We start from the raw sequence: 22,588 nt of genomic DNA on the forward strand, positions 1-22,588 counted from the left end.
AATGATTAATATATCATTTTACTCAAATATGTATTTTCTTTATAATCAGTGTTTTCAGCAGCAGCAAAAAATGACTTATTGTCAACTATGTATAATTTACTATGCTGATTTAGCTCTTGGCCCAGACTACTAAAATCTGAAGTACAGTATCTCTTCTTGGGCCTTGGGCAAAAAGCAGGCTAATAAAAATAGCTAATGGTTTTTTTTAAACTTGAAGGCTTGTGTGTTATATTCAAAACGTGGGCTGGCAGCTACCCAATATTTTGTTCATACTGACTGCAGAAGTGAGTTCACACACACTAGCAGTAAATTGTTAATGTAGTACAGCTTTCTGTTACAGTACTATCCTTTTATACCAAACCTATTAAAAAAAAATCCTAATCATTTGGAGTATTTATGTTTTAAGCCAAGGTGGGCTCGGATTTGGGTTGGAGACAAGATTGGCCTCTGGGAGACTCTTTGGACCTGCACTAAAAGATGGGGCAGTGACATACTCACACCTTCCCCCATATATATCTCTTAAGGTGGGAAGAAATTAATCCTGCTCCCCAACTGTGATCTGATGTGCTATATTCCTGCCTGTAATATCAGCAGGAAAAGAGCAGCTTTATTAGGATTACTATAGGGATACGAAAACGTTTTAAACTCTTTCGTTCCTCCATTGCAGTGATTCTGGTGCAGGGAAGAACTTAGAGGGAGATGAGAGAAAAACCTCCCACCTGTTTGTCATGATGGAGGAACAGCTGCCAAATGCCAGAATATTTCCTTGAAATGGAAATATTGATTGAAATTGGTGGAATGAAATTAGTGAGTTGGCACAAAGAGAAATACGGTTATTGACCACAAAATTACATTGTAGTTTTCTAGAAGCCACGGTTGCCTGTGTGTAATAGAAGTTGTTGCCTTAAAACTGGCCTATAACATCACTATCTCTACATGTAGACTATCTTTAAGACTATCTTTATGAGGAAATCTCCACACCACACCTAGCTGTGCTGTAAATGATGCAGACATCCATACTGATAGCTAATATAGATGTGCCGCTGTTCACAGTTTTCCACAAGGCAAAAGTAAAGTGGCAGAGTCTTTTATATAAAAGATGAGATATGTCGTTTTTCAGCTGCTTACTACATTGTTTGGCATAATGCGAAAACTGACAGATAAAGGAAATGCCTAAAATTTACTGTGAAAAAAACACATCTGGGTATGGAAGACAGAATTTTGCAGATAGCAAAGAACCTGTGTTCATGATTTTCCATACATCCTTACGATGATAGCCATTAATGATACCCTTGAGTTTTAATGAGTTGTGCCAATGCAGAGGGAGTGTAATAAATGAGGAGTTAATGTGTGGAAAAAATAGCTCAGGATATCACATCCATGCTGGCTTCCCAAAACAAGATTTGCAGAGACCTGCATGTCGTCTTTGATTTGGTGTTTGTTCTTTGAACGGGAGCACACCAGCCAGCAAACTAATTTTGAGAGTTTGAGGTACTTTAAAAATCTCTTTGTGATGTTTCCTTGCAGCTACCATTCAATGAATAAACATTTCCAGGAAGGTATTCATAAGAACAAAACACTTTCTGTAGTACAGGCCATACTTTTTATGTATTTATTTGTAGAAGTGAGTCCCTAATTGTTTCAGATTGGAATGGAATTATTAAAATAGATATGGAAAATTCAAATATCCAAGAATGGGCAAAGTTAATACTTGGAGAGGCACATACAGCTCCATCTGAGGAAGATGCTATTAAATTTAAACCAGGTCTGAATGAAGTAACATTATCTCATTTTGACATTTTTAAAAGTCAGTGAGTGTTTTCCAGCTTTATTCTGGACAAAATTCTCCACCTATCCCAAGTAATAGCATAGTTTTTCTTACAGCAAAATAGTCTCTCAATGAAAAATTCATAAGAATGATAGGGTTAACTTTTCCCGTAGACTTATTTTTATTAATTGTGTTTGTTGAAATATTAACATGATCAAATACAAGCCTGCATTGCTAATTCCTTTCCTTAAGGTTGGTCAAGAAATGTAATCTGATATACTTATTCTAGCAGCTAAAGAAGAATTACACGAAGGGAAACATTCGTTTCTATTTTCCTTCATTAAGTTAAGAGATACAATTTCTACTTGACTTAGGACTCTTATCAAACGGTAACTATGTTGAAAATGATTTTTTAAACTCATATTCTATTTTGGCTATATTTGGAAACTATTCTTGATAAATGTATTTAGAAAATACAATATATTTTAATTGAATACTGCCAGCGTCAAGCATGTAACATTTTGTCAAAATGATACTCCTTTATTTTTTTTCCTTCATTAAAATGTTGAAATATTTTGCAAGAAATTTTTAATTTAAATAAAATGTAACAATTTGGAGACAATATATATGTACATATTAAACTATTAACATTATACTTGATCTGCCTTTGGACTTCCATCCTTTGTTCCTCAAATTTTGGCTCCAATTGAGTTGCATTTGTTTTTTTACCATCAAAATATTGTCCCTGGTTCTCAGCTCCACAATGAAGCACATCACAGTTTTTCTCTGCCTTCATTCCACAGGATTTGATTCCACATCTCCCGTATCCATAACACAGAACTCATGCAAGTTGCTGAGTTGCTTGGCAAATATGTTCAGCTGACAGCTGATTCCTTATCTCTGTATTAGACATTGCACTTCTTAATGACTATGTAATGTAACATATTAAAACTTCTTAATGCAGTAAATCTGGCTTCAACATAGCTTTTGCTTAATCTGTAAGGGCTATGCAAGCATCAATTTATCTCAAGGCTTTTGGGTTAGGAAAAGCTCCACAGGATTCAGAAACACACAGCAACATCATAACTATTTTTCTTACTAATGTTAACACCCACCCTCCCAGCTTAGCGTGGGCCAGAATTTTTCTGGTAAATATTCACTACCATCCCCAGTCTGAGTTTCCCAATTTGCAGGTACATTCAGTAGTGTTTTCTTATCTAAATATAACCTGGGTTCAAGATTAAGGTGCACCGTGAATGAATTGCTGCTTATTCCAATTTATTAGCAACAACGAAGTATACTTTTATGTATACTGTTTATACTCAGTTTAGGTCTAATTTATGACTTTAATCATTATCAGACCATTCATGGCAAATGAGTTACTCCCTGTGTCTAGCACAGCTTTCTGTCCCCAGAAAGTTTTTTAAAAAGGGTAACAAGCTATACTTAGTTTCAGAATAAAAAAACATCTAATAGAAATGGCTTCCTCCAACTAGATATGAATTAATGTTGCTACACTTGAGAGAGAAGCACAGCTTCAGAGATCAGGAAAGCGTGTTTTTGAGGCTTGGGTCTCCTTGATTTCTGTCTGTCTGTCTGTCTGCCTTTTAAAGCATTTGCAAATGACACGTATGTGTGTGAATTGCATAGTTATCAAAAGCACAGAGAAGGCATAGAAAAATTGTTGTGTGTTTTTGCCTGATCAACCTTGCTATTGGTGAGGCACATTCAAAAGATGAAGACTTTTACTGCCTACTAGCAAAAGTAACCTTTCTTCATAGTGTTCAGTACAAAGGAAGAGCACAAAATGTACATACATCACAGTGACTGGAATTCTGTTTGAACAAGTGTATTGATTGGGGCTGACCTCTTTACACTTTTTTCTATTATTTGAAAAGGTGCATCTAAGTGTGGCTGAATTGAACCAAGTGCAATGAACTTTCCATGAAAACTTCTTGAGATATTTCTTTTAGTTCAAAGCTTTGGAATTTTTAAAGGGCATTTTTAATACAGCCTGTTGAGGTATTCTGTGCCCAGGACACACTTTGAATGTTTTAAACTACAGGTAAGTCTGAGAAGAAGGAAAAATGAAGGCATTACAGCAGAATCATGGTCTGGGGAAGGGAAAGAACCCTTTTGACCTGTGGAATAAATAAAAATGTCAAATAATGCTTTGAGAGAGAACTTTGTTCTGTCTTCTCTGTGCTGCGTTAGCATGGTACTTCAGAACAATCATTTAGAAAGGTACCTGAGAAATACATCCCAATTCACTGAACCGCATTGTGACTCTTCACTCAAGCATGCCTCACATACTTCTTCCAGGATTTGCTTCAGCTATTGCTAACAAAAGAATTCACATCTGCAGTGGAAAACTGTTTCACATTTAAAGTAAACCATTGGGTTGCATCAAACCACATGAATGCACAGGTGGAGTCACAGATCCTAACAGAAAAGTATATTTAACTTCTGAAGTATCTAATATTTAATCATAAACTGAACTGAAAAAAAAGAACTCCTGATTTCCAATTTAATTAGTGTTTCAATTAATGATGTCCTTATGTATCAGTACGAACAGTTTTGAGACAAAATTCTTGTATGGAGAAGTGGGAATATGTGTGACTAGTTTATTTTGTTGAAAGAAAACAACTCTCACCCTGCAAATCTTATATAGATTTATCTGGAAGTAATCCCATTTGCTTACTCCCAGGAGAAAGAAAGCAAAAGAAAGATAAGGGAATGTGTGGTAAACATTGCCAAAATATTGAAACCCGGCATCTGTAGAAGTTATAAAAATTTCAAATTGCTGAAAAGTTGGTCATACCGAGAAGATTATGGTTAGGCAGAACAGTTGTCCTGTATATTAGATGTGGTGATAAGGGTATTTGGGCTGTATTTCAATATGTTTGAATGGAAGCACTGCAGTCTTTAAATGTTTTTCAAACCTTTTGTCTTTAACAATTAGAAAGTGGTATACTGTAGAAAGTATTAGCTTAACTCAGGTTAAACATTGAGGACTATATATGCATAACATCTAAAACTATAGTGAAATTACTAGTATTGGAATCTATGAGCTGTATCTCCCCACCCACCATGCTATTTTTCATGTTGTAAGTTGAAATAGGTTATTCCTGAGATGATTTTTGGTCTGTGATGATTTGCATGTCTTTATATTTTATAAGGGAGTAGCTGGCTAACCTCATTTGGGCTTGAAAGCTAAATAGGGTTAGACTGGACAGTGCTTGCATGGGAAACATCCAGCAAATACTAAGGCTGTAGGCTACACTGAAAAGTAACACACACACACACAAACACACACACAGAGCAAGAAGGCGGCAAAGGGAAACCACTTATGTATTATTGTCAAGACAAGTACATGGATATGTCCCCAGAGTCACCAGAAATAGAGCTTGAGTCAAAGGATATATTACTTTTTAAATCAACATATTTAATCAGAATATGTTTAAGACAGTTTAAAAAAAATAAACCACTTGAAATTGGGAGGTTGGTCACAACTGTAATGAAGACAACCTTGGCCATCCTGATAAATGACTAATGATAGTTTGTTCACCTTCATTTCTCAGTTCCTTTTAATACAATCACCCATGGTATCTTGGGTAAGACAGGAATGACTGATAACATATTTTTATTCAGCAAGGTTGGTTACAGAAGACATTTGGGAATCATGACTTTACACTGTTAACATTTGTTGACAAAGCCCCACAATGTTCTGTCTCCTGTCCTTTTTAACATCTGAAGCAGCTGAGTGAGGTAATCTGAGATGTAAATCTATAAAAAAGGGGAGGCCATGCTGCTGCCAATATTATATTCATTGCAAATTAAACTCTTTCTTTTGCTCAGTCATTTTACTTTTAAATTCTGATTTTTAAAATTGGCTGAAAAAGTTTGTACTCCTCTGTTTTATGGCAGTTATATTTGGGTTGTTTTGGTTTTCATTGTACAGAATATTTTATTTTTTGAATATATTGTCTTAAGCATATTTTTTAAATAGTGTAGTTTACAGATTTCAAAAATACGAAGGACTGAACTGGTAGTGTCCCCCGAGGTCCATATTGTCCTAACTCTACTGGCCTGTAGGAAGGAACTTAAGACCTGGTTCGGAGTTACGCTAGTATGTGGTCATGCTAAATACCAGCAGTGGTGTAGTAGATTTGATTTTGTTTCTTTCCAGCATGGTGGTTTTATAGTGTTCCATGTTTTACAGTTTCTAACCTTTGTACACTGGCCAGAGTCAACAAGGGGGTGGCTTTAGAAACTGAATAAAGAAAGAATAAAGAAATCCGAACTCCACTGTAGCGTAGTGCTATGTGTGAATGCTGCCATTCTCTGACTACCTAACCCCAGGTACCACCCACAAACGAAAGCAGGCTTTGCAAAGGTCTAAAATAAAACAAAACCCACGGTTCAGAGAGGTAAACAAAAAACAAGGGCAACAGCCCCAGTTCACAACAAACACAATCCGTGGCCACAAAATGTTGGGGAGAGGGGGATACATACAAAAGTAGGAAAACTGGAATGGTATAACTGAAAAACATTGAGATTGCCACTGGAACCATTGGTACCCCATTTCATTGCTGGTATACTTGTACAATGCAGGTATTCTGGGACGGAACAGTCCCTGAAGAATTTTGGAATGTTCATTTGTTTTCTTATCCTAAGTTGGCTATGGAAGCCTAAGCTACAAGTTTCTTAAGAAATAATAAAACTAGTGATAAAAGGAGTGTCATAACTGGCTTTTTAAAAAATCCCATCAAAGAACTTGAAGAATAGAATACTTAATGCCTCTGTATTCTTTTTAGTAATGTAAAGTATCTTTTCTCACAAGGCTATTATGAAACAAGGAGAGCAGAATGCTGTTTCTAAACTGTTTGGCTGTTCCAGCTCCATGCCTTTTGTCTTCTTTCGAATATATCCTCATCATGATGATCAAACATGTACCAACCACCTTGTGGAGAAGGAAGGATATGACTCCTTTTCAGATGCCACATGCAAATGCTTGAAGTTTCAGGGGAAAGTTTGATAAAAGGAGATTGCTTTCTTCAAACCAAACACATCTCCTGGCCTTTCCATCTTTGCTGAGCGCTTGCTTGCTACTTTTCTCCCAATGTTTCATAAGGCCTCAAAGCAAATAATGATGCCAAGCTTTGATTAGGAAACCCAGCTGTGGCATTGATTCTCTTTGTCTCCATGTTATAGAGCTTCAGTGCATAATTTAATCTCTTCAGGGGACTGTAGTAAACCCACAAGAGATTTCTACCAGCAGCCCTCCTTGACATGAGAACTAACATGCACATGATCTTTGATGTGAATTCCCTAACCATTGCCTTAGAGGACCTGTGGCCTTTGATGCTGCCCTAAAAATTGGGCTTTCTGAACTAAACTTTTGAGCCTCCTTTCTTAGAAACACCTGATGAGATCCTATTTTCTGGAGCCATAGAAGGGGTTTTCCCCATAGTGAAGTGCAACAGAACATGTTTTCCCTTGGCTATTAGACTCCTTTTATTTTTCCTTTTTTTAACTGATATTTCCTCTTATATTACGAATGTTGAGAAGTCTAGGTATATCGTGGCATTTCATACCATAGCTGGACAGGACACACATGTCTGCTCTATATAAAAGCACAGCCCTAACAATACATGAAAATTATTTTGGGGGGGGGGGGAATCAGGCTCCTAATCTCCCTGGTAATTGCTTTTCTGTTTTCACAATTATTTCTGTGAAGAGATTTCCTTCCTCCCCCCCTCCCCCCCCCAGCCTTATGAATCCTTGCCCAAAGAGAACATTTAAGAAATAGACCTTGACATATAGTTATGTCATACTGCTAAAATGACAGTTTGATCAGGCATCCCAGCCTTTTCCCCCCTTGCTAGTGGGCACATGCGGCATCTGGAATATGGAAGACATGCTATGGAATGTTTGGAACATGTTTGTGGCCAGTATCTTAACCAGAATTAAGTTTAGGGTTTCAAGCATTCTTTGGTGTTACTCACACATCATGAAATGCACTTCCTTCACATACAACACCTTTTCCATATTGATGAAGAAACCAAACTTCAGCCAGGCTCCTTTGAGTTGCCTTGATGGTGACTTTGTTTAGTCGATGTATCTCCCACTTTTCCATAGTGCTCCCTCTACCTATTTTTCCTCACAGCAACTCTGTGAGGTAGGTTGGGCTGAGACAGAGTGACTGACCAAAGTGGACAAAAACCTGGGTGTCCCCAGTGCCAGTTCAACACCTTAAGCATTGCACTATACTGGCTTTCATTTTAACTCCTGTTGATGGATTTTGTGTGTGTTGTTTTAAAGGACTAGAAGCATTCTACACTTCTGAGGGTAAAAAGTATGGTTATCAATTAAAATACGGGAGGAGATGCTACTGTTTGCTTCAAGTCATATATATTTGATATTGAAATAATTTTACCTACTTTGTTACTTGATTTCACTGTTGGGGCTAATTTTTTTTTTATATCGTTTCAAGAAGCAGTTACTATCTATGATTTGGTGAGAGTAGAGCTGCTGATAAGGTGGCTCCTAATAGTTTTCTAAAGTACAATTTAAAATTGAAAGCATAGCATGTTGTTTTTTAAGGCTGGCCAGTTAAGAATATGTGAAGCAGCAGCATAATGTATGAAAATTATGAGTGTTCCTGAATTTTAAACCATGATTTAGCAATGAAAAAGCAACCAAACATGAAAATTAGTTGAAACTTGCTTTAAAACTTGTAGACCCCTAGCATACGTCCCTGAGCAAATAAGTTCCAAGATCTGGATGCCACCATGTTAAAATGCCACCTCTCATATCCTATTCTATTGCCCTTTCAGGGCTGAGAACGTAAGTAGAGCCCTCTGAATTAGGTCAAGCCCCATCCTAGCCCAGCATTTTGTTTCTCATCAGCCCAGATATTTCTGGGATGCTGACAAGCAATTGATGGAAGCATACACCCCTCCTATCATTGGTCCCCTGAAACTAGTATTTTGAGGTATGCTACCCCTGACTCAAAGGTAAATTGGTGACTTCGAGACCAATAGTCTTTGCTAGTCTTGTCCTCCATTAATTTCTCAATTCCAAAGTCATTCAAGTTAGTGACCATCACCACAAGTTGCTGTAATAAATTCCACAGGATACTTACAGTATATGTTATGTGAAGTATTCTCCTTATTGGTTTCATTGGCTCACACCTAGTGATTTCAGACAGGGTCTGTTTTCTCCTTGCCATGCAGGGTTTTATATATCTCAATCATGTCCCCTCTTACTTGCCTTTTTTCCTAAGTACTCAATGTTCTAGCTCGGTCTCCTAAGGCAAGTGTTTGATTACTAAATATTTTGTTTTCTTTTTCTTACTTTTTGCAGCTCTAGTATATATTTTTTCAAATGTTGTGACCAGTACTGTACAGTATTCCCAAATTAAATGTATAAAGGTATTACTCTGTACATTCTTTGGTGTTACACATCATGAAATGCACTTCCTTCACATACAACACTTTTTCCATATTGATGAAGAAACCAAACTGGTGAGTTTATTTTCAATCTTTCTTAATAATTCCTGAATGAAATTTGCCTTTTTTTGTAGCTGCCAAGCACCTTCATTAAGCTATTCACTATGACCCCAAGAGAATAGTAAAGTTAATTTGCCCCAGTGTGCATCATTTTACACCCACTTCAACTAAACTGCATTTTCTGTTTGGTTGACCATTTGCCCATCTAAGAGATCCTTCTGAAGCTCTTCATAAATGAGTTTTCACATTAACTTTTGGAGTCCATTCCACATATTTAAAAAAGGGTGTCCAGTCCTTTTGAAAATCTTCCATATTTTTATCGTTTAGTTGGTCCGTTAGTTTTGCCATTCTTCCACAGATGGGATTGATTCTTCTTTCTACTTTGCGGCGTAGATAATTCGGGCTGAAGTAATCAAATACAGTAGAAGTTTTCCATAGTTTTTTTCCAAATCTTTGTTCATAATAAGTAGAGTTCTGGTAATTTATCAATGTTAACTGCCAACATTTTACAAATTATATTATGTATAGATGACCAAATTTTTTTAGCTTTTTTACAGGTCTACCACATATGGTATAAAGTACCAATTTCTTTTTTACATTTCCAACAAACATTTGACGTATTTCGAAACATTTTCGATAATTTTTCAGGAGTAATATACCACATGTACATCATTTTGTAAAAATTTTATTTTAAATTATAATGTAAATTTTAATCCCTTAGTCCACATTCTTTCCCAAACATTGTATTCAATATTGTATCCAAAAATTTTCTCCCATTTGTTCATACATTGCTTAATTTGTACATTTAGTATTCTCATTTGTAGTAACATTTTATATATTTTAGAGATCATGTGGTCATTAGTAGCATAAATTTGTTCATCCCACCAAGATAGTTTTTTTGTAAATTTGTAACTTTTGGCATCTATTTTAAATTGTTCTTTTAATTAAATATATGTAAACCATTGACATGAATTTCCTTCATTTTCCAGTTCTTCTCTTGTCTTCATTGTAAATTTGGTCCCTTCAAATTTTATTAGATCCGAATATTTTAGCCATTTATGGTTTCCTATTGTTTCTTGCCTTACAAAAGCTTCTTGTGGGGAAATCCATAATGGTATTGTCGATGTTAAAATAGATTTATATTTTTCCCAAATTTATATATTTTTTTAATGTATTTTTTTAAATATGTGGAATGGACTCAAAAAGTTAATATGAATATATAGTATGTAAATAGCAAATTATTTTAATTATTTAATCTCTTATTAGAATTAATGAAGGCAACTGAGAGAATTAAGGAAAAAAAAATAACATGCTAGGATACTAAGCTGTACCATCTAGAAAGTTGGAAACCCAAATCTATTTATTTATTCATTTTATCCCTTTTTTAATTATTTTTTTAATTTATCTTTTTATATCTTTTTTTCTTTTTTTCCTTTCTCCTTTTTTTTTTTCTTCTCTCTTCTTCTCTTTTTTGTATTGTAAGATATTATTGTTTGTATGTAATTTTATGTTTATTCAAATAATTAATAAAGATTCATTAAAAATAAATAAATAAATGGGTTTTCACCATCCTGAATAATTTGATATAATCCATAAACTTGCCTAGCTTCCTGCTTACCCCATATCAAGATCATTTAGGAAGAACTTAAAAATTACTGGTCCCAACTAGGATTCTTGAAGGATTCCACTTCACATTTCCCTCCATTGAGAAAAATGAGTACTTATTCCTATTCTATTTATGGTTTTTAACCAGTTAACAAAATACTCTGGAAGATTGGTAGACAGGATTTACTCTTGCAGAATCCATACTGATTTTCTTTCAGCAAGGCTTGTTGCTCTAAACAGTTATTTTTTATTATTCTTTCTACAGATCCAAATTTTATTATTCTTTCTACAAATCCACTCAGAACAGACATTAAGATGACCAGCCTGTGATTTTCTGGATCTTGCCTAATTTCTGCTTTTAAAAATTGGTGCCATGCTGGCTACCTTCCAGTGTTTTTGCTAAGAGGTCACATTTGAGTAAAAAATATTCACCAAGACCATTTGAATTTTAACTGTATAGTTTCTTGAGGTATGCTAGAATATTTTTTCATTACCTCAGTTCATTTAGTTGTTCCAATTGCCTCCCTGTGAAAATCTATACCTATTCATGACATCCTTTAAAAAATCTTGTTGGTCATCATGTTTATCCATTAATCTATTTCCCTCACTGGTCTTATTTTCTTAGAGTATTTGCTGCAAACTCTTCTGAATCAGATGCTGCCCAACACCTGTCAGCTTCCCCCTGGGATCAGTTTAAAAACTGCTCAGCCACATTTTTGAGGGTTTGCACCAGCAGCCTGGTTCCATTTTGGTTCAAAAAAGCCTGTTTCTCTTGTACATGTTTGACTATCTCGAAGGGTTCTCAGATACCTAAAAAATCTAAACCCATCCTCCCAGCAATGCTACCTCATCAATACTTTAAGAGTCCTGTACATGGAAGAGGTAGCATTTCTAAGAATGCTAGCTTGGCAGTCCAGGGCTTCAGTCACTACCTAAAATCCTCTGAAATTTGGCTTCTGGGACTGGTCAACATTTCCTGATGTCACTGGTGCCAATGGGAACCATGAATGCACCTTCTTCAACAGAACTATTAGTAGCTTATCTAAATGATGCATGAAAAATGCAACCTTTGCCCCAGGCAGCCAAATCACTGGAAGATCTACATGCCCATTTCAATTGGTTCTCAGCATTTCTAAAGATCACAACCAAAGGATCTCTGCCCCCCTGGAGGAATATCTGTGGTTCAAGATGATGTGGGCTCCTCACCTCACTGGATCCTTCTTTGGGAACTTTTGAGTCTTCCTCAATATGCTCCCCTTCCCCAAGACTTTCATTCTGGCTGAAAGCAGTTGTCATTCTGGACATCGGACTAACCTATCACATCCTGCTTCTGCAGTGCAGCTGCAGAATTGATTTCAAGGGAACAGGGCCAGAGCTCATTGTACCAAGTAGAAACTCACAATTTATGCCTAATAGTCAGATACTTGTACTTTCATGTGCAATTAACTGGTAACCCTCACTTGTCTTCTTTGATCGTACCAATTAGTAGTAACATTTGGCTTTCTTTCTCTTTAGGAACTGTGTAACTTACAAGGTATTCCATGCTGTATAAGTTGGAGCTCACACTTCCCCCAGACAGTACTAATTTTGTCTCGATGTTTAGTCTCTGGAAGTAGGTTTGCCCTTCCCCTTTTAACTTCCTGACCAAGCTCCACTTTTGTCAGAATGGTCTTGAGGCAACCTTGACTGGAAATAATAATCCCAAAGAACAAGGCTCTTAAGGAGCCAATTAATAGGATTTCTTAGGAAACATGTTAAAGGAATACCACAAGAATTCCAGCAACTCCTCTAATTTCAAATGAGTGAATCTGTATTTAGCAAATAGAGACAGCAAGGTTTGGGCCTTCTCCTGCCTCCCCCCACCCCCAAAGGGGAGATAGCTTGTCTCTCTTGTCAAGGTGTGGCAATCTAAACCTGTTATGTTGGAGCTATTATATTATCATCCTAAGACTAGCTCTTATACCCTGTTTGTCTTTGACCTCTTTTTGCTGGTTCTGGTTATGGCTCCCAAATGCCTCTCCTCAACCTCAACCTTGAGTGCTCACTGCCACTGAGCAATACTTTCTCCCCTGTACTGGTCACTTGATCAGTGAGTCAATTGTAGCTGCAAACTCTTCCTTCTCAGACCATTGCTCAGTTAGGAAGCCACCACACCCAACTCAGCCAGAGAAAGTACACAGTCTCACCCAATTAGCCAGACAATTCTACTTCTTCACACTTGATCAGATCTACAAACTCCTGCTCCCCTAAAACTACCGTTTCCATTTGCCCTCCTGTTCACTCCCTCTGACCACAAGCTCCCAAATACCTCTCCTCTTTCTAAAGAATAGTCAAGTCAGATCTTAATACATATCTATGGTTTGCTGCGCCATGAAATTTTGAATGGAAATCTTGGAAGGGCTGCAGGTGCTACAGAAGAGCATTACGAGAGCCAAGACGGATAGAATACCTACTCTAGCACAGAGGGCATGAATAAGCATTAAGTGAACAATAAATTAGGGATCCTTTTTGTGTCAGACACAAATTTGTGCACTAGACAGTATCATGGTGTTCAACTAATTCAAGCCTTCATGTAGTGTTAGGTATGGAGGGCAGGAATCCAATTTTATTTTATGCAGGACAGTGAACAGGTATGATTGACCGGTGCTAAGAAGAACTAGTAAACTATATGAAATGTTATTCTTTAGGTCATCTGGAGGTATTATGCAAAAATATATTACTATGTAAATCGTAGTAAAAGCAGTACAAATGCTGTAGTCTGACTTCTTCGACCAAATGACCTCTAGGTATATAATAGCCCCACCACATTTGAAGGGCATCAGTTTGGAGGAAATTGCTGTAACCAAGCTAACACACACACACAGGTGCACACCCTAGTATGTATGCTTTGTTTTGTAGTACTTAAAAACAACTTGGATAAAAAAATATTAAAGTCAATGGATTTTAATGAATCTACCAATTAATGAATTCTGAGAAAACTGGGTAACATACATTACAATACTTAAGATTTTCTTTTCAAGACTGAAAAGAAAATCAGCTTATTTTGTTAAGATTTTCTTTAATGAGATCATACCTGTTTAGAGTTGCTGTATAGGCACAAGACAATTTACCCATAAATGCCTCTTTAAAGAGATGCCTCTCCTCATTAAAAGTCTGCTCTGCCATTCCCTATCTAGACATTATTTTGAAACTAGTTAATTCATAAACATGCATTTATCAGAAGTCTGGAGTTGCCAAATATAATGCAGGACATATCCTAAAATGCTGTCTCTTTTGGATGATAAGCAGGACAAAGGAGATCCAATTCTCACTTTTTAATAATCAGACAGTACCATCCAAAATCCCAACACAAACTGCTTTAAAAAATAAAGCATCCATAAAGACATTAAATGCCATTTCAGTAAGTCATTTAACAAACTTAAGGAAGATTCAATAGCCTTCATGGAGTATGAAGAGAGAGAGAAGAAGAATCTAAAAGCAGGCTGAGAACTAGGTACATCCCCCACTCACTTTTATTTTCATATTTTACAAAACAAAATGGGCAGTCATGCTGATAAAAATAGCTTCTTGGTGTGGTGCTGCGAAAGCGAACACTCCTCTTTCTCGAAAAGGCCTTATTAAAACCACCAAGGGAGGGTCTGTGCTGTAAGCAGTCCGATACTTTGCGCCGTAACCACGAGGCTTCCTTTGCCTAAAGTTAGCTACCTTCTGCAGCTAGGTGCCACTGGATTTCACAAACATCATTTTATAGCTGCTTTTGGCATCTTTCTTGGCTTGCGGGTCCTCAGCATCGCTCTGTTTTTCAGCAGGTGGTGGCTCTTCCGCAGCTTCGTCTTGCTCAGAGTCAGAATCACTTTCGGAGTCTTCTGAACTTTCTGGCTCCGGGGAATCTTGTGTCTCCTCTGGTGCGCCTTTATCCTCCTCCAACTAAAATAAAGATTCCGATTAAGAGAACTGTTTCTGCGAGCTTGTTTTGCTTTGTTTTTTGAACAGATCCCTTTCTGACAAATTGTGGCTTTGCTCCAATATCCATACATACAGAAATAGCGGCCTGGTTGATACCATGTGGAGGGTAAACTGCAACTTAACCGCAGTTTAATGAATCAGATGGGTTTTCACGATGTAAGTCATAAGCCTGAGTGCCACAACTATAGCCTGGGGAGCTACGGAGCCTGCTGGCACCCCTTTCTTATCCTACTCAAAACAGGCCTCAGCTCTGCTTACTTTTGGAGTTCTAGCCCTTGATATGCCACACCAAGCTTGGTGCAGCAGCCCTCAAGCCAAAATAAGTTGTACCTCTGGCTATAAATCACATGTTAAAACCAAACAAAACTCAGGTTGGCTTAACCCAGTACAATAACCCAGCCAATAATGTATAAAATGCCCCTTGCAAAATAATGAGGCTTTTTACATTTCAGCAAAAGGACCCTGTTGGCATATCCTACCTACCAGATTCATTAGCAGCCTTCTTCTGCAGAAACCAAAATGTGTTGTTCTTAATATCAAGCATTATCATCATGCTTTGAACTTTCTGTATGTAACCTACAGGCGATCATTTCATGTTTCAAACATCCAGATTAGCATTTGAGAATATTTTTTGAAGACCTAACATAATGTATGTTGTCAGCCCTACCAGATGGACAGACCAGGAAAGTAACTCCACAGGAAGACTAGAACTCTACTTCGTTGAGACAGAATCTCGGCACCTGCCTGTGTTTTCCCTTCCCTCCCTCTTATACTCCAAGGAGTCAGGGGGGAACCAGCCTGAGTCTCTAACACTTCCCAACCCCACTGGGCTTAACACATCCTTCTTCTATGCCTGTTGCTGTCTGAATGGCTTCTAGATGGCTTCCCCAAGGTCTCCTCCACAGCGCCCCGTGCACACGCATGAGACTGCTTTGGATTGGTCTGATGATCTCCAGCTCATGCTCACTTCAGCACCACATACATTAAAATTGAAATCACGAGCTAAAGAAAAGAAGCAGCCTAACTAGACTGATTAGCAAACGAAACTAACTTGGCCAGGGATAAGCATCTCTCCCTGCCACCTGCTCTGAACCAGCCAAGGCCAGCTTCTATTTCGGCATGTTTGGAGCCATTAAAATCCACAGAGTAGCTTTTAGTTAGCATCCAGCTTTTACAGGTATCATGATACAGTTGGTACTATCCAATAATAAAAGCACCATAGGCACAACCAGGGTATTTTAAGTATTTTGGAAGTTGTTGTTTTTCCCCCAAAATCTTTTATCACCTCAAGAGTAAACTTGGGCAAGAGTCCAAAAGCTTTCTTTTGTGACCCTGGCCTGATCAGCTGGCTTTTAATTAATTACTCCATCCCCATTCTCACTCTCTACAATACACTGTTAGGAATCCACAATGGTATCTGATTTTGTATCTAATCATGCAGGAGAATCAAGCCCAGTGGATCTTCAGAATCAGCTACTATTGTTGTACAGAAATTGTCTATGCTTCAGAAACAGAAGCCTAATATCACCATCTACAGGAAAAAAAACTATGCTGGCTGTGAAGGATGATACCTACTAGCTATGTAATACAATGAAGAATGAGCATATTTGTGCACTTCCACTTGTGAAAGTTTGTCATAGCTAGCCAATATAAAGTGTATTATATAATAGGTGTGCTGTACAGAATGTCCGATCCCCAAAGAAAGACTTCTTGAGTCACTGTCTCAGTCAAAGGAAGATTACCTCACTGAAACCAAGTCCACAATGCCGCCGGTTCCTTCCCGACATGGTGCTATCCATACTTTGCTGAAACTGAGTCTCCAGCTCATCATTCATTTTCTTGTCTTCTTCCCCTATATGTTTACATAAGCTGATTATCATACAGTCAAGTAACAAATCCTGAAGTCCAACAAAAGAGGAGGAGCATAAGACTTTTTGGATTTGGAGCAGTTCAAGTGAATCAAACTGTCTTGCAAGTAATTAATTATGGATTAAAAGTCTCAGACAGGATGATTGAGAAGGACTTGCAAAAGTTATCCTTAGAAAAATTCTGCTTCCAGGGATGAAGGAAGATATGGATCCCTGCTAAACATTATCAACAAAATCTTAAGTGAGACATATAAGAATCCACTCATGAATTTATCCAACCCACAACAGAGCTTATTCCTTCATAGCACAGGGTCACCTCTCTCCCACTGTTTCTCTCCACATGGTACAGAGCAGAATGGGTGAGCTCCATGTCCTTTCTATTAACTGTTGCCATCTTGTGGGACCTAGGAAGCATGACTTCTCTGTCGCAGTCCTCACCCTCTGGAGCAGCATCCACCCCAGATATATGGATGGCCCCCATTCTCCTGGGGTTCCAAAACGCCCTTAAACCTGGGCTTTGGTCCCAGGCCTGGGGTTAGATGTGTGTGCAGGGAGGCTGTTGTGCTGTGGTTTAATGGCTGTTTTTAGTGTGGGCTGTTTTGTTTTGTCTATGTTTTTAATTGTTTTAAATTAGTGGGCAGCTATAATACACTGAATGAAATAATAATAATAATAATTATTATTATTATTATTATTATTAGTAGTAGTAGTAGTAGTAGTATTTGAGGACAAAACTAAGATGTCACCTGTCCTAACAGTCAGGAACCACGCTGAGACAAGGAATAGGTCTCTAGTGTTTATTACTGCTACATTAGATAGAAAATCCTAACAAACTGAAGAAGCGTGGGAGAAGCCCAGACAGATAAACCCCAAAAGTCAAGGTGGGTCTGTTCTGTGTCTCTTTGAATGACAGTTCAAATTCTCTCTACTATGCATGCGTTTTCCCCCCTGGATGGGGGCCCCCTCCTGCTCGCCATCAGTGCCCATGACATCACCCATAAGCAGAACTTTCTGATATCCTTTTGCACAAAGAGAACCATGACACTTCAAGGTACAATAAGCCAGAGACTATTCTGGTTTTACACCGCTACATTACACATGGAGCAATATGGTTCCTCAGAAGGATGCTGCAGAGCCAGCAGCAGTTAGTAGCCAAAAAGGTAGCTTTGAGCATGAGAAATATCAAATTCTATACAAAACATATGGGTAAATCAATCATAAAGGGAGAGCCCCTTAAAAAACACCCACGTTTAATTCAAACACATGGACACTTACTCCCCTTCAACACTTCAGTTAAACTGACCTGTTCTAAAATGAGAAGTTGATCGGTGGTCTCCAATAACAAGGCGTCCAGTATGTTCTTTCTAGAAGAAAACAGAAATTATTATTCCAACACAATAGTTCTATTTTTCTATTGTAGACTGACTTATTGTGGCACAGGCTTTCAAGGTTAGAGACCATTTCCCCCAAAGCAGTATTTATCAGTAACATCAGTTACTACACCATGTTTCAAATAAGTATCAGGCAACTCTAGGGAGACTTACATATGCCATTGACCAATAAAATCTTACTCATATTACACAAATCAGCTTTAGATTTTTGTGACCATTGATATCTACCTTGAGATGCAGTGCTGGTTACCAGCTTGTCCGGCTTCAAAAAAGGGTTGGACCAATTCATGGAAGCCATGGGGATCAACAGCCATTAGCTTTGATGGCCATGTGGCTGCCTCTGAAGGTCATCTGCTGAGAGACTAGTGGGCTTTCTTGTGCACTTGGTTGACCAATGCAAGGATAGACTGCTAGACTAGATGGACCAAGCGGTCCAATCCAGCAGGGCACTGCTCATGTTCCTATGTTCTTAACTTGTACTACAATTTCCAGGATTTATATTTGGGAAATGACACAACACTTTGAATTAGCAATTAAAATAATTCTGCCAAAGGAACAAAAAAATTATTTAACACAGCTACCCAGATGCTACTTGCAGCACAGATTCATAGTAAACTGAGACAAACCGAGTATTTTAAGTTTTTTTAAAGAAAATTCATTTTATTGTAGTTCCACAAATTCCTTTTGAAACTTAGTTACATCCACTTCCATTTCAAATTTCAGATGAAAATGATTAAATGAAAATTAAATGAAAAACAATTAATTCCCTAACTCTAAAGCAAAGTCAGGAATGTGGTATCTTCCAGATGATTTGGATTACACCTCCCACAACATTTGTCCCAGGTCACACTGACAACATGGTTCAAAATATGCTTTAAATACCAGTTGCTGGGAAACAAGAACAGAAGAACACTGTCAATTTCATGCTGAAGGTGTGAGCTTTATTACTTAAATGAGCTTTTGGCTCATTTTACCAGCGTTTCTACCAATTTTGTACAGAATCATAAACAAGGTTATTATGCATCTCATTGAAACTCCGTGTATTACAACAACAGTGAGTTGGTGCAATAAGATTCATCCACTTCACCATGCAATTAGTTAATATCTCCAGTCTTTTTTGTTCATCCACATTCACTGAATAAAATGAATTTACACATTAACTGTATTTATTAGAAACCAACTTTCTTGTTTAAATGGAAAGCCATACAGCAGTGCTACTTAATGCTGTTAAAAAAATTAAGTTGTACTAGCTGGGTTATGGTCCATAGATGACTCTTTTTGTTACCAGAAAAATGAATACTTTACAATGACATGAAGATGAATGGAAACTGTACTACTGAGATGGTGTAGCAGCCATGACCTGAAAAGGTCATTCACATAAAGTTGCTACCAAGAGCAACAAAATTCTCAGTATTAGGCATTTAGAAAGATAATTGCAAGATTCTGTAGTCATATACAATTACAGAAAATATCTGACAAAACACCGACTAGGTAAATGTTAATTCGTAAGAAAAATGTAATAAATTCTGGCACAACTATTCCATCAGGTATTCTGATTCTGACCTACATGCCATAACTTTTTGCTTATGTTATACTTTTGAAATTTTACTTAGTAGACTGTAATATTTTAAATTACATGGGCCACAAGGCCTTGTACTCTTACAAAAAAAGACAGAAGTAAAATCAAGCAAATCTGCTTTGAAAGTTGTTCACTATAAATCCCTTCTATAACCATTACACTGCTAGGTTGAGAGTTAAAACCCTACCTTTCCAGCACCCATCAGCCTTAAGAATTTTTGTTTCCTTTCTTCATTACCCAAGTCGGCGGCTTCCCAGCTACCAGCTCCAAGCTGAGAAACAGAAGATAGTTTTTAGGCACACTAAAATAAAAGATCAGCCAGTTAGATTATACAGATAGTATAAATATTTATAGTACAACTTTCACTACAGCTATAAACATGTAATACGCTCCATATGGCTATACCATATTTATCTATCTACTTCACATGAATTCCGTTTAAAAAAAAATCCTGTCCTGGGTTTCAAGGAAAATATTCCAATTCTGGATCATACACTTTTAGCAGGCATCATTAGATCTCAATCAGCAAAGCTAGGACTGCTGGCAACAGCTTCCTGCTGACACCTTCCAGTGACTAATACAGATTATAGTTCCAAACACAAAATATGGAAATAATGCAAGAAACGGATAAACTCCCTTTCACAAAAGTGGAGAAATATAAATATGATAAAAATGATTAGGAATACCTTTTCAAAGAGCGGGGGGGGGGGGGCTAATTAGGAGCCTGTTTAGCTACTTCTGAATGAAGCAGAACTGCTAGCAAGCCCAGCATCCATATGACTAATGCATGTGAAAATACATCAAATAAAGCTAAAATGGAGAAAATCGTTGGGTTGTTTTCTTGCAGATGCTTTTTTATCCAGATAGGTAATATCAGTGTGAGGGGAAGTAATGTTACTTAGCCAGATAATGAAACATCTGCAAGAAAACAACCAAGTCCAGAGAATACCAAGAACCCAATAGTTCAACCCTGTGCTACAAATATTCTCTTCTATTGGAACAGAGAAAATAAATCAATCTTATTCATAACATTGTTAAATTAAAAGCACTGTTTCAATTAATTGAAATGGGCCATCTATTTTCAACCTTGCCATGAACAGTTCTCTTCTTTCACTAATGCTGCTATTTTTTTATCCATTCAATTCTGTCTGATTTTCAGAGACCGCCTAGACAAGTCCCTGCAGTTTTCTTGGCAAGGTTTTTCATAAGTGGTTTGCCATTGCCTGCTTCCTAGGGCTGAGAGAGAGTGACTGGCCCAAGGTCACCCAGCCGGCTTTGTGCCTTAGAGGGACTAAAACTCCTCGTCTCCCAGTTTCTAGCCTGGTGCCTTAACCACTACACCATACTGGCTCCTTAACGCTGCTATATGATGTTACAAAAAGAAGAAAGAAACATCTTGTTCCTATCTGCTGGAATTCTGTTCCAAAAATGTGAACTGTAGCTCTAGAAGTCATTCTGAAAATAAAAATCATACACCATCACAGGTTGCCCATGATGTACACACATGCACCATATTCACCTTCTGGTAGAAAGAAGTTTTTCAGAGTTATAGATCTCCATGATCCCGCATAGAAAGCCTATGCCAGATTCACATTTATACTAAAAATTATTTGCATCGGTCAAATAAACTGGTAACTGGGATGGCACCTCTAAGCTTCTCAAAGACTGGAAAAGCAAGTTTCATGGACTGAGGATTCTATAGAAATAATCTATTGTAAATATTTATATTGCATCTCAGACTCTTCTTTTGAAAATCTGTTATCAACTCCTCCACAATATGCAAGACTAACCTGTTCTGTTCCCCCACTTTCTATATTGTTTTGAACACTTACTTAATTGCAAATGGCTTTCAGGTCACTCAACATTAGATTATGTCCAATCTCTCCCAACCCTTATCTACATGGGGGGGGGGGGGCTGCCTGCATCATGCCAAGGCCTTGCTCCTGAGAAGCTGGGACTCAGAGACCTGTTCCATGCCTGGATTTACCGTTATGGATCATACGCTGCCTTGAGAAGCTCGGCGTCCTGGAAAGGGGCGAAGGGGTCTCAATCAACAGGAGAAACCTTATTCTTCCCAGGGGCGGAAGTGGGGTTTCCCCAGGGCCTCCCTTCAGGCACAACGTGCAAGGCAAGGGCCACCTAGGCTATTCTTCTCGAATCCACTCTTATCCAGATGCATCGGCTGACAACTGCTCATACAGCATGGGAGTTGTAGTCCCCCACTCCTGCAGAAGGGCGGGATGAGTGAGATGTACTACTGAACCACCCCAATCGCACCCAAGGGGAGAAAATCCTCCTACATCAGCAGCGGAGCAAAAGGAAGAGATGATGGGGAGGGGACCCCCTATTCTTCTACCGCCGGCCCGAGAGCCCTCCTGCCCTGACCCCCTCCCAGCTCCCCGCCCCGCAGCGCCCAACTTCTCCCTGCCCTTATTCACATCGGGGGAGGCCGCCCGCTTCACGCCGTGGCCGTGTTCAGGTTTAGACTCCCTGGTGGCGCTCATCTTGCCGCCGCCCGACACACTCCCTTGAACGGCCACTTTCTGGCCCTGCGCGCAGCTTCGCCGTCTGCTACCGCCACCGCTGCTGCTTCCTTCTCGCCTTCTTCCAAGGCTTTGCACAGCGCAAGCGCGAGAGGAAAACATTCGGTGGATCAGGTCACCGAGGCCTCTCGGGAGTTGTAGTTTTTCTCTCGCTAAGCGGTGGGGAAACGTTTGCGGTGGAACATCTCGGACAGGGGAAACTCCAACTCCCAGAAGCCTCTGTGGCATGGAATTGGGCGGTCTTCCTTCTCCCGTCCTCGCGCTCCTCCCTTGTGGTTGGTTGTAAGAGAATTAGGCGGGGAGGAAATTTGATCAGCGATTGGTCCCTAAATGAAGATTTAGGGCTTTTTTCCC

At 38.4% G+C, this 22,588-nt stretch overlaps 1 protein-coding gene across 1 annotated transcript; it reads right to left on the minus strand.

The window, feature by feature from the left end:
- Positions 1-13,814: 13,814 nt before the first annotated feature.
- On the minus strand, positions 13,815-22,304 carry C1H11orf58 (chromosome 1 C11orf58 homolog). Its single transcript, XM_063289406.1, has 5 exons — positions 22,130-22,304; positions 19,879-19,962; positions 18,025-18,085; positions 16,596-16,705; positions 13,815-14,814 (listed from the first exon to the last, which is right to left on the minus strand). The coding sequence occupies exons 1-5, from the start codon at positions 22,193-22,195 to the stop codon at positions 14,602-14,604; spliced, it is 534 nt and encodes a 177-aa protein (XP_063145476.1). The 5' UTR covers positions 22,196-22,304; the 3' UTR covers positions 13,815-14,601.
- Positions 22,305-22,588: the final 284 nt, after the last annotated feature.

The sequence above is a fragment of the Candoia aspera genome, chromosome 1 (assembly GCF_035149785.1).
Source record: "Candoia aspera isolate rCanAsp1 chromosome 1, rCanAsp1.hap2, whole genome shotgun sequence".
Lineage (NCBI taxonomy): Eukaryota > Metazoa > Chordata > Lepidosauria > Squamata > Boidae > Candoia > Candoia aspera.

Coding starts and splice junctions, on each gene's coding strand:
- C1H11orf58 (XM_063289406.1), bottom strand. CDS start 22,195: ATGAGCGCCACCAGGGAGTCTAAACCTGAACACGGCCACGGCGTGAAG. Junction 18,086..19,878: donor GGCTGATGGGTGCTGGAAAG/GTAGGGTTTTAA, acceptor GTTTTCTTCTAG/AAAGAACATACTGGACGCCT. Junction 14,815..16,595: donor GTGGACTTGGTTTCAGTGAG/GTAATCTTCCTT, acceptor TCTTTATTTTAG/TTGGAGGAGGATAAAGGCGC.